The 13,360-nt window shown below is 39.2% G+C and overlaps 1 protein-coding gene across 1 annotated transcript in view; it reads right to left on the bottom strand.

Annotated features, from left to right (window-relative positions):
- Window positions 1-13,155, bottom strand: part of ACBD3 (acyl-CoA binding domain containing 3) — a 36,636-nt gene extending 23,481 nt beyond the window's left edge. The window contains exon 1 of the mRNA XM_032633786.1: window positions 12,732-13,155. Coding sequence (XP_032489677.1) covers window positions 12,732-13,017 — 286 coding nt within the window. The 5' untranslated portion in view covers window positions 13,018-13,155. The remainder of the gene's footprint in view (window positions 1-12,731) is intronic.
- Window positions 13,156-13,360: the final 205 nt, after the last annotated feature.

The following is a 13,360-nucleotide window of genomic DNA, read 5'->3' as shown; positions in this document are numbered from 1 at the left end:
ACAACTAGAGAAAGCCTGTGTGCGGCAACGAAGACCCAACGCAGCCAAAAATAAATAAATTAGTTAATTTAAAAAAAATAAATAAAAAATAAAACCCAACAAGCCTAAAAGAGGTGCTCCTTATTTCATTCACTTCCCAATGAATCTTTTCTAAATACAGCCTTGAACAATTATCTTAGCAAGAAACACGGTGTTATACCTGTTCACTGCTGCATTATTTAAAATTAAAAACCTAATTATTCAACAATAACGCAATGCTTATAGTAATCCACTGAATAGATTATACAGCTATTAAAATAACAATATATGGGCTATATAGCATTTCAGAGAATATATTTATGATGTATTAATTTAAATAAGTAGAATAAAAATTAGATACTAGGTTTATAACTATGTAAAAATGGGTGATTACACATATAGATCTTTCTTTTTAAAAATTACAGTTAAGATTTTTCTTACAAAATTAGCTTATCAGAACTCTGTATTCTAAGATGTTAGGGTGCTAAAAAATGTGAAACAATAGTGGCAACTTTTTACCAAAAAGCCTTTCTCCAATTTTAAAGATGCCCATAAGCTTCCTTTACCATCTACCTTAATTTTGTACATATTAATCACCAAAAGTTTTCTTATGCTAATTATGTCTCAGAGAAACATAGCACAGACAACTTTCTTACTTCCCCCAAAAGTGATGATCTGAAAAACAGTTCCAACCTTGATCTTAGCCTATTAATTGAAAGATTATTATTTAGAAAGTTTTTGTTTTTTAAAACCAAAAAGGCACCAACCTAACTATTCATTTTATCTTGAGCCTTATAAAAGAAAAATATGCTGCTGGTCATTCAAGAAAAAAATAGGTGTAGTGAGCCTGGGAAACAGTGGAGGTAGAGTGCATAGCAGAATATAACTTCCTTGTTTTGTTCAATCAGGATCCCTGAGATTTTGTTTTGTTTTTTCCTTTAAAAAAAAAAAAGTTCTCAGTAGTCATGTAATACAGCAATTTTCAAACATACACAAGAATTCTTATTTGCTTTAGGGAGATGATCTGAAGCTAACAGATAGGACTAGTGGGTATGAAAAAAATATTTTTAAAATATGACTACTATAAAGTTATTCTAATGGAGGGAGGGTCCATTTCTTATGAGGTGATAAATTTGCTCCTTTATTTCAAACTAGAATCAGGGACCATGGGAGAGGGTGAGTCAACAAGGAAACTGTACCCATTATTCAGCAAGGTGTTAGGCTAACCTTGACCCTAAAAGGTGACTCATCAACAGAGGGAGGGGGGGTTTCAGGATTTTTGGATGTCATTTTAACATCTGCCCTTTTTATGCCTGACGGAATTAATTTTTCAAAAGGGGAATATGTTTTTAAGTGTAAGTTTCTGTCAAGCACTCACATAAATTTGTTCACCACCATGAACGCCAGCACTAAGCACACGCTTTGTTAACAGGCACTCACCACACCAAAACCACACCCAACAAATCTCTCTAAAGAAGAAACTGACTGTACAGGTCAAGTTCTGTGAAAATGAGCAAAACAGTACATCCAATCTTGCGAATTTTACTGGCCTTTCCATAGAATCGTTTATGCATTTGCTAGTTTTAAGACTTGCTCTATAATCCTTCCTTTAATACGTATTACTGAATCTTCAATTTATTCATCATTATTCTAGCTGGGAACTAAATCTGTCTTACACACACACACACACACACACACACACACACACACACACACACATACAAACCAAAGAAATGGAAACACACCAAAATGTTAATACTAATAATTATTTCTGAAAGATTGGATTACAGATTTTTTCTTTATTCATTTTTTATTTCCTCAGATTTCCAATGTGCATATGTACTTTTATATCAAATACACATATGCTTTTTTTCTTTCTTAACAAACCTTTTTAAAAAGTCAAGGCAACTTATTTTTCAGCCTTTGGGACGAGATTAACAGATCAATTATTCTCTCCTGAGGAATATGCAAAACCCAGAAGGATATACTAAGAATCCCAACCACCTTTAGTACAGGACAGCCCACATCATGTTGACATTCTAAACTTCAACGAAAACAGAAAATGAAAACCCTTCACAATCAATATCATTAGGCAGACTATTATAGTATCACAAAAAAGTTACTTCTCTCCTACTCTTCAGATGGCTCTAGTTCACACACCACGAAGGTTTGTTTTATTTAGTTTTTCTGCGTTAGATGAGAATAACTTTCTCCTAAATTATTTCTTTTTTAAAAAATATATTTTATTTATTATTATTATTGTTTTTTAACTTGGCCTTGTTTCACGACTTGTGGGATCTTAGTTCCCTGACCTGGGATCGAACCCAGGCCCTGGCAGTGAAAGCACCAAGTCCCAACCACTGAACAGCCAGGGAATTCCCTCTCCTAAAATTATTTCTGGTTCCAAGGGCAGTAAACGTAGTTAGCAGGAAAGAAGTTATAACTACCATAACTGCAATAGACAGAAAAGCCTTGCTGAAACTCAAAGATCTTTAGCCAAGACCATATTCCCAAAGGAAAGCTCTTTCAGTCCTGCTGGTAAGGAAGAGAGGCATCATCCTGGGTCCCTGCACTTACAGAGTTAATTAGTACAAAGTCATTAAATTCAATCAATTTGGAAAAGCGCTTTCTATGGCAACAAAAAAAGACAAATATAAATTATGCTGGAAAGAAGCGGCAGAGCTATTTTTCAGATGTAAGTGTGTGAAAACACATCAATGAAAGGCAGGAAATGACCATCGCTACTACCTGGAGAAGCGTGCGTACAGAGCTAGCCACTTTCAATCAAATGGACAAAAGGGATCACTTCTTGGCCTCTGTCCAGCAACAATTATATTAAAAAGTTTATTTTCTATAAAATTGAAGACCAAAAGGTTAAAAATCTATTTTACCTAAAGGAGACAGACTAAAGCAGGGATTGGCAAACTAGACCAACTCTGCCCACAGTTGTTTTTTAAGGCCTGTGAGCTAAGAATGTTTTTTATCTTTTTTAAGAATTGTTTAACAACAAGCAGAAATAGGCAAACAAAAAACAAAGAATATGAACACAGACCATACACGGTCCTTAATGCCTAAAATATTTACTATCTGCCCCTTTACTGAAAATGTTTACTGACCCTGGACTAAAGGAAGAAATAAATGCAAAAGTCAAATGATGTTTAAATATTTTAAAAATTCGAATATAATTAAAAGGATTGAAAACATAAAATTCAACTTCCAGTTAAACATGGTGAATTGAACACACACAATTACATCTGATCCTCAATGAAACCCCACTAAAAGGAAAAAGGAAGCCAATTCAGAGAACCCTGGAAAGGCTCGGGAATTGAAGGTACCAGGTTCTTTAAAAACTGAAGTCTAGATAAAAATAGGGGTTTTGGTTTAAAAATTATCTAGGGACCTCCCTGGCAGTCCAGTGGTTAAGACTCCACGCTTCTAATACAGGGGGCTCGGATTCGTTCTCAGTTGGGGAACTAAGACCCCACACGCCTCGGGGCGTGGCCAAGAAGTAAAACAAACAAACAAATAAACACACACACACATATATACGTATATAAATAAAAACTATCTAAAAAGCAGGTACCCCTACCTCCCATTTTGTTTGGCAATCCCAAGCAGGCAGATGGCTGGCTACCTTGCCCCTACTTAGCAGAGGTCTGGATGTGTACACTAGAGAACACGAATCACAGATACTCCAGGTAGGAGAACACCAGCCTGAGAGTGAACTGCAGGACTAAAAAGAGAAATGAAATGAAAGTTACGCTGGTAAATGGTAAACAGCTTCCACCCACCCTCCCTTCTCCTGTCTAGTGCCTAAATGCTGGCCAACTAGATTCATACACTCCAGGCAGGAGACAGGAATATTTCCATGAAAAACTGGCACAAAATAAAAGACTTACACATTCTAGTTTGAAAGACACTGATGTCGAGGGTTCCCCGATGAAACTTTTGCCTCATTACCTACAATAAAAGCTTGTACTCAAGGTTACAATTGGCTCTCCAGTGCCTCACCCTTTAACAAGAATGAATACCCAAGGATCACCGGACATTTGAGAAAGCTCCCAACATGGGGGAAAAAAAAAAGGCTGAAAGAGATTTCCAACAGGAAAAGAGAAAGTCTAAAAGAAAATAAGGAATTCCAGGAGAAGGAATTCCAACACCACAGAGAGTTGAAGGTAATTTTCAGGATGACAGTGGGCAGAGACTCACAAGGTAGAAAGCTAAGACTGAATCAAAAATTTAAGGATATCTAGGAGAGATGTCTCTTAAAAAAAAAGAGTTTACCTGAGGACAGAGAAAAAAAAGATAATTACCTCTAACTACACAAACGACAAAGAGTTTGCATAAGAACCAAAATATAATCAAAGTGCATGATCTGTCTCAGGTATGAATAACACAAATAGAAACAACTGACACTGATTTAATCACAAATGTGATATTATAAAATTAAGAATTTGGGAAGAAGGAAGAGAGAGGCATACATGTATAAGCTACTTTTTTCTTTTTCTTTCTTTTTTTTTTTTTAATTAAAGAAGCAGGGACTTCCCTAGTGGTCCAGACTCCACATTCCCAGTGCAGGGAGCCTGGGTTTGATCCCTGGTCAGGGAACTAGATCCCTCGTGCCACAAGTAAGACCTGATGCTGCCAAATAAATAAATATTTAAATAATAATAATTAATAAATTAAAAGAAGCAGCAGGAAAATGGAGACAAATACCAGAAGAAACAGTTAAAATAATGGAAAGTGGTTGCCTTGGGGGAGAAGGTCTTGGAGATGGGAAAAAAGAGAGACGGGGTTGGCTATTTTTCCTTATAAATTTTATAGCACAACTTGACCTTTTAAATTGCCTTGGTTTTCACTTTGATAAAAAGGTAAAAGGAGTAAACTCATATGCTCAATTTCAGTAATCAGCTCAGAAGACATTATAACATGTGGTAGGCATAGTAATACCACCCCCCGCAAAGATATCCACATCTAATCCTCAGAATCTATATATCCCAGTGAATATGTTAGGTTACAGGAAAAAGGGGAATTAAGATTGCAGCTGACCTTATTCTGGACTACCCACGTGGGCCCAAAGTAATCACAAGAATCCTTATAAATGGAGGGAGAGCAAGAAGAGTCAGACGGAGATTTGAAGATGTTATGCTGCTAGCTTTGAAGATGGAGGAAGGGGCCACAAGCCAAAGCATGCAGCTGGCCTCCCGAAGCTGGAAAAGGCAACAGATTCTCCCCTAGAGCCTCCAGAAGGAACAGAGCTCTGCTGACACCTGGATTCTAACCCCGTGAGACCCATTTTGAGCTTCTAACCTCCAGAACTATAAAACAGTATGTGTTGCTTTAAGCCACTAAATTTGTGGTAACACATTTTCCCAATAAAGAGAGAAATGGCTTCTAGATTACATTTCTATTAAATTCATAAGTATCTAACTTTACAGTTCTAGTAAGACAGCATAAATAATTTGATAATAGCGTTATAATCACAGTTACCAAGCCCAAAACTCTGAAAGATTACCCTTTCCATCTGAGATTAATTAAACAAAAGGTTATTAGTCTCACATGTCAACTGTCAGAGTAAGTTTACTGAGAAATATTTTTCTCTTCTCTCTGGAGGTGAAGATAGAGGAAAGCAACAAATTATTTCAATGTTCCTTCTAGCCTTTATTTGATGAAATGAAAGCCAATAACATCTATGGGTTGGAAAGGATATTAAAGATGGACGACTGAACTGCACAACCAAAGTTCAAATCCTCTCTACATAACCACTTGCTCTACAATAATTTGTTACTGGACACACTATATAAAAAGGTGTATATTGTAACATCAATAGTCTAAAATGTGAGGGAGGGAGAAGTGAAAGAATAGAGTTACTGTATGCTATGGAAGTTATCAGTTTAACCTATATTTTTATACTACAGTATAGTATTTTATAGTATAACTATATTATATAAGCCGCACGGTAACAACAAAGAAAAAACCTGAAGTAGATACATAAAAGATTAAGATAAAGGAATCAAAGCATACCCACCTAGTTATTGCTAACGTATGCTTGAACAATTCCTGGTGATGGGAATTCATTGTCTCAAACAGCCTATTCCATGTTTGGATAGCTGTGATTTTTATTTTAGGTCTTTATTCTGAGTAGATCTGTCTCAATTTTATCCACAGGGTCTATTTCTAGTCCTTGGCATTAAATAAAACACATCTAACAGATCAGATCTCAAAAAAAGCCACAAAATACTGTACATCATATTTGCCCTGAGTTCTCTATTCTTTAGGCTAAATATTCCCAGCTTATTCACTCATACATACCTCCTAAAGACCCAGCTCTGCTATTATACTAAGTATATAACACAGACACAGATAACCTTTCTTAGCCTCAGTTTTGCTATCAATAAAATGGAGATAGTAACTTCTCACATTTCTTGTGAGGGTTAGAAATAATGTGTTCCAAAGTCTTGATACAGTGCCTGAGTAGAGCAGACACTCACTAAACAGCAGCTATTATGATCATGATGGCACGGATTCCAATTCCCACACTATACAAGTTGCTCTCTTCTGAATGAGCTCCATTTTGTCTTTAACCCTAAAGAATGATGCCTCAAACTGAAAGCAGTATCCAGGGACTGTCTGAACTGTGTGGAAGATAGCAGGACCACCTCCCCCTTCTCTCATTGCAAATACAGAATTTCCCCCAAAGCAGCCTAAGCTCAAATCTGTTTTCTTTCATGGCCCTATCACTGTTGCCTGGCAGAGAATACACTTTGAATAAAATCCATCTTCTAGAAATATTAAAATTAAAACCACATCTCATCCATGTTCAATTGAGAAATAAACTGATACATTCTTATACTACTTATAAGAAAGTATAATAAATGCAGTATTTCTGAGTTAATGAGTATGAAACTCTGGAAACTGTCTAGCATGTACAAAGTGCTTAATAAAAGTTGATCTCCCCCTCATTAATTCAACACACTCTCTAATAAATTCTTGGTAATCTCTCCTCTTCAACAACATAAGCAGTCACAGAACACCAATTGCTAGGTACTCTGCTAAGAGTTTATATATATATATATATATATATATATATATATATATATACACACACACAATTCTTATAATTCTTACAACAATTTGAGTAAAGGAAGGCAGATTTTAAACAACTGAGTGGCAAAACTAGGAAAAAGTACCCCAGGTAGTGTTCACTCCAGAACTCAACTTCCTAAATACTGAGCCAGAGTAGCTCTCGTTTTAGCTAACTGATAAAAAAGTAAACATTACCTCCTTCTGGTTGTTGGTTACCAAAGTGTACTCACTTTGTAAAAATTCATCAAGCACCATTTATGATTTATATACTTTTCTGCACGTGCAGTAAATAAAGGGGAGGCCTCAGGCAAATGTTAAATCAGTTACACTAAAATATACACATATACAAAAATATATACAAAAAATACACATATATAAACATATCCTTGAATCCAGTATTCAAAGGAAAATTTTAGTTCAGCTCAAATCTAATATGAAATAGCAAATTAAAAAAGCAGATGTTTAAAAGGCATTACTATTCTTGGCGGCTATAATTTTCTTTCTTATAAGTGTCTCTTAGGTCTATTACATCCTCCTACGCTATACATGTATACCTAAAGATAAAGACAATAAAGAAAGAAGGGAAAAATAAACTCAAAATTTAATAGATATTCAATAGTAACAATTAAACCTGGAATTACCTGAAGCTAGTCCACTTAAGTCCAGGAGGCGCACGCTAATTATTATGTCACCAAAGAATAAATTACAATTGTGCAGTATTTTAAAACATTAATGGAGCCATTTATAAAAGTTCTTGGAGATGCATATGTTTCAAGAGGACAAAAGGAAATGGAACTATTCAGTATGTACATATGATTGCTTCTCTGCTATCAGCAACATAACACAGTGTAATCTACAGCAATGCTAGTGGAAATTCATTAACAATTCCACAGAGAAACTGAGTCCTAGACTTAAGTTCCTCCAAATTCAACTACAGCTTCCTTTCACATATCACACCCTCAAAAACTTATCACTCCCCTCACACACACACACCCTAGATCTGTCTACTGAAATAAAGACCAATCCAGTAGCAATGAGAGTCCACTGCTAACACCTAGATTACAGCTCTTCAAATGCCACTTCCCACTAAAGGAACCATGTCTCTTTGGAGAAATGGCTGATTCCTATGGAGGCAGGAAATGTATACGATGAATCTGGAACATCTCATCATACCAGATACCAAGGAAGCTACAGAAGACTACTAGTCATGTCAAAGGAACTTAGAAGCCAATCTTAAGAGGCCACCACTTGCTAAAGATCATACAATTTGAGCATCAATAATAAGAGCCTAAGTAAAAAAAAAAAAAAAAAAAGGTTTACATGCATGAGTATATAACATTTTGAAAACTGTCACCTTTTGAGGCTGCTAAGGGAGACAACTCATTATTTTGAAACCTAATAATGGGAAAGAAGCATTTATCTTTTCTTTCTTATTTAAGCTGTACCCCAAACCAAATAGCACGTGAGGAAAAGTATTACAGTGAAGGAAAGACAATTAGAATATTACCATTTTTCAATTGCTAATGAATCACACATCCATTTTCAATTTACCAAGAGTAAAACACAATCATTATGTTGGCTAAATGCAGGCCTCTCAAAAGGTCTAATAATGTATTAGTAGCAATGAGATTTAGCATTTACCAATATTTTTGATGGGCACATTTACTTCAGTCCTTTGGAGGGGATTTTTTCATAACAACCAAAATTGGAAACTGGGTAACAACGTTATGTAGGAATTTAGAGCAGATGATTCTCCCACACTTTACCTTTCCAGATCTCTGAAGAGATTCTCGATAAAGTGACCATGAGCAGAAAAACAGTATCTTTCCATTAGCTCTTAATATTTTCAAGCAAATATATTAAAGAAGTTCTAAAACGTGATAAGGTAACAAGGTAGGTAGTTTTGAATATTTTCCTAGGGACACCATCAAAAAGCAAGGTTCCTATTTGCTTTTCATCTCCTATGGTGAGAAGAACTGCCTTTGGAATCAGACAGACCCAGGAGCCACTCTGCCTCTTACTACTGGTTAACTAACGGGCCTATAGGGCAAGTTTCTCAACTAAGAAACCAGGATAACATCCCCACTGAAGGGCTTGTAGAGGATTACACAAAACAGTATATATACAGCTCTCAAAATAGTACCTGATATTTAGTGAACATCTGTTCAATAACTGGTGGCAATTATCACTCTGGAATTTTAAATTAATGCAACCATCTACCAGCTTAATGGAGCGAGGCAACAAAGTATTAGAGAAGGAAAAACTCACCCCCAAGAACTCTAAAAACTGAAACACAACTCCCCAGGTTAACTCTATCCAAGAAGTATAAAGGCTACAATAAAGCCAGCTGATTCATTCCTTAACCTAAAGAGATAAGGAAACCAGCTTAATCTTCCTAAAGTAGAACTGGGCAACTTTGCTCCTCCTTTTAAAAACCTTCAATGGTTCCTCACTGTCTGCTGTCAAAAAGGCTATTTACAATAGCATTCCAGTCCTTCCACGTATCTGACACCAACTTACCTTCCCAGCTCTCTCCATTAAACTACAGTACCTACTTCCTATTTGCCATTTCCCCGACACATGTCTTGCCCTTTCATGGCTCTTGGCCTTCCCCCTTCTCTGGAATGGCGTTTGCTCTCTGGATCCTCCACACTGTATTGCAGTTGCCACTAGGTCTTTAACTCCTCTTTTGGACTCTAAGTTCCATAATAGCAAAAGGGAATATACTATTCATTTACAGTGGTAACCTTATATAAAACTTGATCCATAATAAGGATTCAACAATGTCTGGAGCTTAGATGGTAAACTGCTAACTTACATTTTCCAGTATTTTCATCTATTATTTTACTTTTATCTTCAAAAACGAAGAGGGTTAGCTAATTGACACAATGGGTTCAGTCACTGGCCTATGATCACTGTGACAGGGACAGAATGAGAAGCAGGGTTCCTAATTCCCAATCCAAGTTATTTTCAATGGAAAAAGATACCCATGCTTTCAAGATTTATTCCACAGTAAAAGATAAAGTGTAATGTTATTTCTAATTCATGTGAGATACAAAACCACAAAATAGTGATTTATTAAAGTCCTTGCAAGACTGATAAAAATGCCAACTATTATGCTGGAAAAATTCACACATTAAAACAAAGGCAGCCAACACTCGACTCACCCTACTTTCCATAATTCTTCTGTTTTTAGATCCTTCCCCCCAAGCCCAACTCAGGAACCTCATATACTAATAGCTTCTTCATTGCTAACATGTAATGATCCATGCAGAAAGGGAGCTTTTGATTGCTAGACTGTTATTTCTCCTTTTAAGTACTTGGATATTGCTTTGAGAGCTTAACTTAGGAACTTAGTAAATCATAACTATCAATGTAGCTTTTTTCTTTAAGGTGACTGATAACTAGGTCCCAAATTACAGGTTCCCCTAGGAGTCCTACTACTCAACAAACATGTTAAGATAATGTTAGGTTTAGAGCACTAAACCTTAAATCTGAGATGTCAATTTTCATTTAATCCAGCCATATTATAGCTCTACATATAAACACCCTGAGTCTGGAAGACAAAAGTTAATTGTCTAGGAGTACATGGTAAACAGAATCCAGAGGGATTCCCTGGAGGTCCAGCGGTTAGGACTTGGCGCTTTCACTGCAGTGACCCGGGTTCAATCCCTGGTCGGGGAACTGGGATCATGCAGGCTGCGCGGCACAGCCCAAAAAAAGGAATCCAGAGCTTCCTGACTCCCAAGCAATGCTAAATTTACTGCACATTAAGAGTGTTTTAGGGACTTCCCTGGTGGCGCAGTGGTTAAGAATCTGCCTGCCAACGCAGGGGACATGGGTTCGAGCCCTGGTCTGGGAAGATTCCACATGCCGCGGAGCAACTAAGCCCGTGCACCACAACTACTGAGCCTGCGCTCTAGGGTCTGCGAGCCACAACTGCTGAAGCCCGTGTACCTAGAGCCTGTGCTCTGCAACAAAGAGAAGCCACCTCAATGAAAAGCCCGCACACCACAAGGAAGAGTAGCCCCATCTCGCCGTAACTAGAGAAAGCCCGCCTGCAGCAACGAAGACTCAACACAGCCAAAAAAAAAGAAACAAATAATGGGGGGGGGAAGAGTGTTTTAATCTTTCAAAGAAGACATTACTACCATTTTCAAATAAGACAGGCTCAGAAGATAAAATTATCCATTTATTTTTTGTTAGTTATATGGTGAAAGTTAGTATTAGAAGTTCATTCTTTTCTATTCTTACATGTTATTCTGCTACAATATACTTTAATCTTATTGTACACCGGAAAAGTAAGTTCCAAGAATAAAAATTTTAAGTAAAATGTAGTTATATGAATTGTACAGAAACCACCAGATTTTTACATAGGTGGTATCATCACCTCAGGAAACTCTAAATTCAAGCCAGTGACCTAAGGGTCAAGTGATCCAAAACCCATTAGCCATTACCAATTCCCCAAGCTGGCACGGAGAGCTGAACTCATCATGCAATGACGATGAATATTTCAAGGGTAAACTTTTTAATAAAAAATGCAATGAAGGGGAATGACCAAATATTCTGGAAAATTTATAAAAGACTTTCATTAGTTTGCACAATTAGAGTCATTTTCAGAGAAAACAAGTAACTTTCGAATGTATCACTACTTTCAACGACTCAACTTCAGCTAGTAAAATATGTACTCCAAAAGGTACTCCCTCTGGGAAAAGTGTCATAAATATGTTGTTCTGGAATGTAAACGGAACCTAGCAACCACGTCTAAAGTTTCATTTGCCGATGTTTCTCCTTGCTCATCTACCCCACAAGATCTAAGTATCTCTTCTCATCAGTTTTTCCCACTGACAAGGTCATGTGACTGGTACCACCACCATCTGACCACGTGAATCACCCAATTAAAAAAAACAAAAAAAAACCAAAAAACGCACACACCACAATCTAGCTCTAAGACAAGATTTATTACAATTAATTCTGTGAGAAGTACAGAGGGTACTTTTAGGCCTTAATATGAGAATTCACTCTTGGACATTGCTTATAAGGTAAAATTTTAACGATCTAGAAGTTACTAGTTACATAGTGAGCATCCCTTCTGTTCAGAGTTTGACAAGCCAAGGGGGATTAATACTTTACTTCTTTCTCTCTGCCACATCAGTACTGCCAGGTGATCAAGTCCTAAGCTCTCCAGAATGAATGGAAGGTATATATATGAAACCCATGGAAAGATTTCCACTGTGGAAAAAGGGCAAAAATCGGTGGCTCTGACGTGCCAAGCCATAACAAACAGGAAAAGGAATGCGACAGTTAAAAAATCCCAGAACGGGAACCTCTGGGAAAGAGAGAGCTCTGGCTCATTCTTCCACCCAGGCTCCTGGAAAACCGAGAAGCTAAGTCAGGTAAGATGCCCCGGTAACCTCGGGGAGGCGGGACCCGGACTAATAAACCAAGGTTCCAGGCCCCTGCGGGTGGGACCTAGTGGCCAAGCGGGTAGTGACAAACTTCGGGTAACCCCAAGGACAGAGCCCAGCTCCGGTCACCGCGGTCCCGCACGGGTGGGTGAGGACGAGACGGGTCCAGTCTCCCCGGGGCGGGGCAGAGGCGGCGGGGGTGGGGCCTGCTCGGCTCACCTTTGAAGAAGCGCAGCGCCAGGCCATACAGCTCCTCCAGGCCGAAGCCCCAGCGCTGCTCCAGCCGCCGCGCCTCCTCCGCCGCGCCCCCAGCCGCCGCCTCCCCGGGCTCCGGCTGCTCCCCTGCGGCGCCCGGGCCCTGGCGGGACCCGGGAGGCGAGGGCGGCGGCAGCGGCGGCGGCAGCAGCGGGGCGCCCTCCGCGCCGGGCCGCTCCTCCGGGTCCGGGCTTAGTGTGAGCCCGTCGACGGACACCTCGAGTCGCTCTGCGTTCAGCGCCGCCGCCATCTCCGCCTGCTGCGCCTCCTCGGCAGGGACAGGCGGTGGCCACGTATCGACTTCCTGCTGACCTCTGACCTCCGCCTACCGACACCGGAACTTCCGCCGCTGAGTAGAATCTAGGGCTCCCGGGCATGGTGCCCCGCCCCCCCGATCCGTCGGTCGGTTACGATCCGTCTGTCGGCCCCGCTCTGCTACCACTCGCTCCGACCCCCTAGTCCCGCGGGTCCCGAGCGCCCCGTGCCCACCTTCACCCGGTCCCCCTCCTGCCTTCTTTACTCCCGGAGGGAGGGTACTACGGCCCAGCGGCCCCCGCCCCGCCGTTCTTTCCGGCGGCTCGCGGTGTCCGGCA

Source organism: Phocoena sinus, chromosome 1 (genome assembly GCF_008692025.1).
Source record: "Phocoena sinus isolate mPhoSin1 chromosome 1, mPhoSin1.pri, whole genome shotgun sequence".
Taxonomy (NCBI): Eukaryota; Metazoa; Chordata; class Mammalia; order Artiodactyla; family Phocoenidae; genus Phocoena; species Phocoena sinus.
This window is presented reverse-complemented; position numbering and strand designations above follow the sequence as displayed.